This window comes from Cephus cinctus, unplaced genomic scaffold, assembly GCF_000341935.2.
Source record: "Cephus cinctus unplaced genomic scaffold, Ccin1 Ccin1_scaffold3273, whole genome shotgun sequence".
Classification (NCBI taxonomy): domain Eukaryota; kingdom Metazoa; phylum Arthropoda; class Insecta; order Hymenoptera; family Cephidae; genus Cephus; species Cephus cinctus.
Genome location: NW_014334522.1, coordinates 1,860 through 4,405, shown reverse-complemented (window position 1 = coordinate 4,405; position 2,546 = coordinate 1,860). Strand labels below are relative to the sequence as shown.

The window sequence follows — 2,546 nt, the reverse complement described above, 5'->3', positions numbered from 1 at the left end:
GGGGGGGGGGGGGGGGGCCTCATGTAAAATTATGAAAATTTCGATACTTTTTTTGCTTTAAAATGTTATAAATTCAATGTATTAATGTTTATAGAAAAGTTATAGATCGATATTTAATGTGGTTCTGGAAATGTAGCCCAAAGCGCATACCTACCTCTCCGGCCGCACTGCTTAGCAGCGCGGCTGCCTTAGTTACAAGCGCTAGAGGCGAAGCACCGATTTATTTATCCCTACTATTGTCATTTTTGAAAATTTCTCGCCGCGTTCAGTTACTCTGTAGTGTCTTATAGTACAACACGCTTTTGAAATGCAATCGTATCCGAATGGAAAGATTGGTGATACAACTCAAGCTGCTAGGCTACGTAAAAGCCGAAATTTTTAACGCGTTTTTCTCGAAATAGCATTTTTTGATTTTACGAGCAGGATATCTAAAAAAAATACTTGTTCCACTGTGCTCCGATTTTTGTACATCTATAAATTAGAAATACCTTCTATTTGAACCTACACATTTTGAAGTATTATGTAAAAAAAACTTAAACAAAAAAATATATAAAGTTCGACATTTTTTCCGAAAAAACAATGTTTTTTTCGTAACTTCAAATTTATTATAATTTTTCAATAGTTTTCACATTTTATAGGTGTAACTATGAATTATGCTTCCTATGAACAAGTTATTTTCTCCCGAATGTCCCAGGATGCATCGTAAGGTCACTAGATTGCCTATAAATTGAGCATCTCTGCTTCGACACGTTTCACAACAACGCTAATATCTCCGCGACTTTGTTTTTTAAAAATTTAAAAAAAAATTTTTTTCAACAGCGGAGCGAAAACGGGCAATTTTCGAATGGGGAAACGTGGAAGATTGAAAAATTGAATAGGAGTGAGGTGACATTTGCCGACGAATCCAACGACCAGCTAACACCGGGGCAATTGTTTTTTTCACGTAAGCTGTACGATGCACAGATGTTTCATTGTGATTTCCTAAGTTACCAAACTAACCTGCTTATTTGCACCGACCCAAGAATCACCCACTAAGCGAAAACTCGCGTTCGCTCCGCTGTCGAAGAAAATAGTATGTGAACCGCGAGAGAAAACGTGCGTTTGTGCCTTGTATAAAGTCGAGAACCCCTCGGCTTCGCCTCGGGGACCTCAACTTTATACGCGGAGCAGAAACGCCCGTTTCCGCTCTCGGTGCACAATATACTATTAAGCGCTCAAAAAATTGTTGTTTAAAACTTTCATACTAAGATTATTTCTAATATGAAATTTATTTAAAAACAAAAATCATGAAAATTGCCTTTTTTCAGCTTTTTACACGAGGTTCCCCCTTTAATACACAATAATTAATAACGCGTTAGGTGATTCCACATGAAATAATACTTGGCAGGTCCATACCTTACTTAAAATAAATGAAACTTTAGTATGCTTTCTGAAATTCACTGACAGACGGTAAAAATGGTATCATGTCCCTCATATGCATCTATACATATATGTATAACGATATATAATAAAGTTTGCAATATTAGCAACGAATACGTTATAAGGAATCAACTAAAGTTTTATTAATTGTTAAATGACTATTAAATCATAATTAAATACGAGAAGCAGTAGTAATATTAAAGAGTAACGAGGACATTATTGGAAATTTTGAAAATATAATTAAAATGATGGGCTAATGCTAGATCATACAATAAGCAGATATGTAGTGAATTATGTATTTGGCATTAATACTATAATTTCAATACTTTTTACTAGAGGAATTTACAGCACTCCTCTACTTGGCATAGTTTTTTACACGTCAGTGTTTTTTGGGGGGATTACGTATAAAGGACAGGTGTCGTTCTAACGTACACACCTACGTGTATTCAAACATTTATGAAATCAAAAAAGAAAATGAAAGCATGAAACGAAAAAGATAAAGAGACTAACTTTTGCGGGACGAATGATAAGAGCATATCTCCAAATATTATTTTCACTCACTCTGTCTTTCTCTGTTTTGATATTTCAACCACTCTCAAAATTACGCTCAATTCAGTACTATATATCTATATCCAGCATCAGTGTGATGTAATCACCTGTCCCATTGTACCAATTAAGTTAAAATATTACTCTAATAATATGTTCGAGAAAGTAATAAAAATGTTATAGTATTTATTATTGAGTCTATTTTACTAATCCGTGAGCACTGATCACAATTCGCCGTAAATTCACACCCACCCGTATTCCACGGTGACACGAGAGATACTGGCACTTTTCTGCTATGCGTTTAGCTCTAGCTTTTGAAAGAATATATCCAGTCATATTTGTGCTGACTCACGATGATCTGCAATCTATCTCTACTCGATTAAGGCTTACTGCATCAATCCATAAAATGATTAACTTTTATGAAGTTTAATTGACCTTATTTGTTAACTATGAAACAAAAACATTAAAATAGGATTTCGATAACCACTGTAATTACTATGAGATTTAGTTTCGATTTAGTTTCATGATTTCCCTTGAACGCATAGTAACGCAACGATAGTGGGTAAATACAATGTATGAAC

The 2,546-nt window shown here is 34.5% G+C and overlaps 1 protein-coding gene across 1 annotated transcript in view; it reads right to left on the bottom strand.

The window, feature by feature from the left end:
- LOC107274538 (cytochrome P450 6B2) overlaps nt 1-2,322 on the bottom strand; it is a gene marked incomplete at its 3' end in the record, with an annotated part of 3,433 nt that extends 1,111 nt beyond the window's left edge. Inside the window, 1 exon segment of the mRNA XM_015753768.2 lies at nt 2,218-2,322. Within this exon segment, the coding sequence (XP_015609254.1) occupies nt 2,218-2,301 (84 nt within the window).
- Nucleotides 2,323-2,546: the final 224 nt, after the last annotated feature.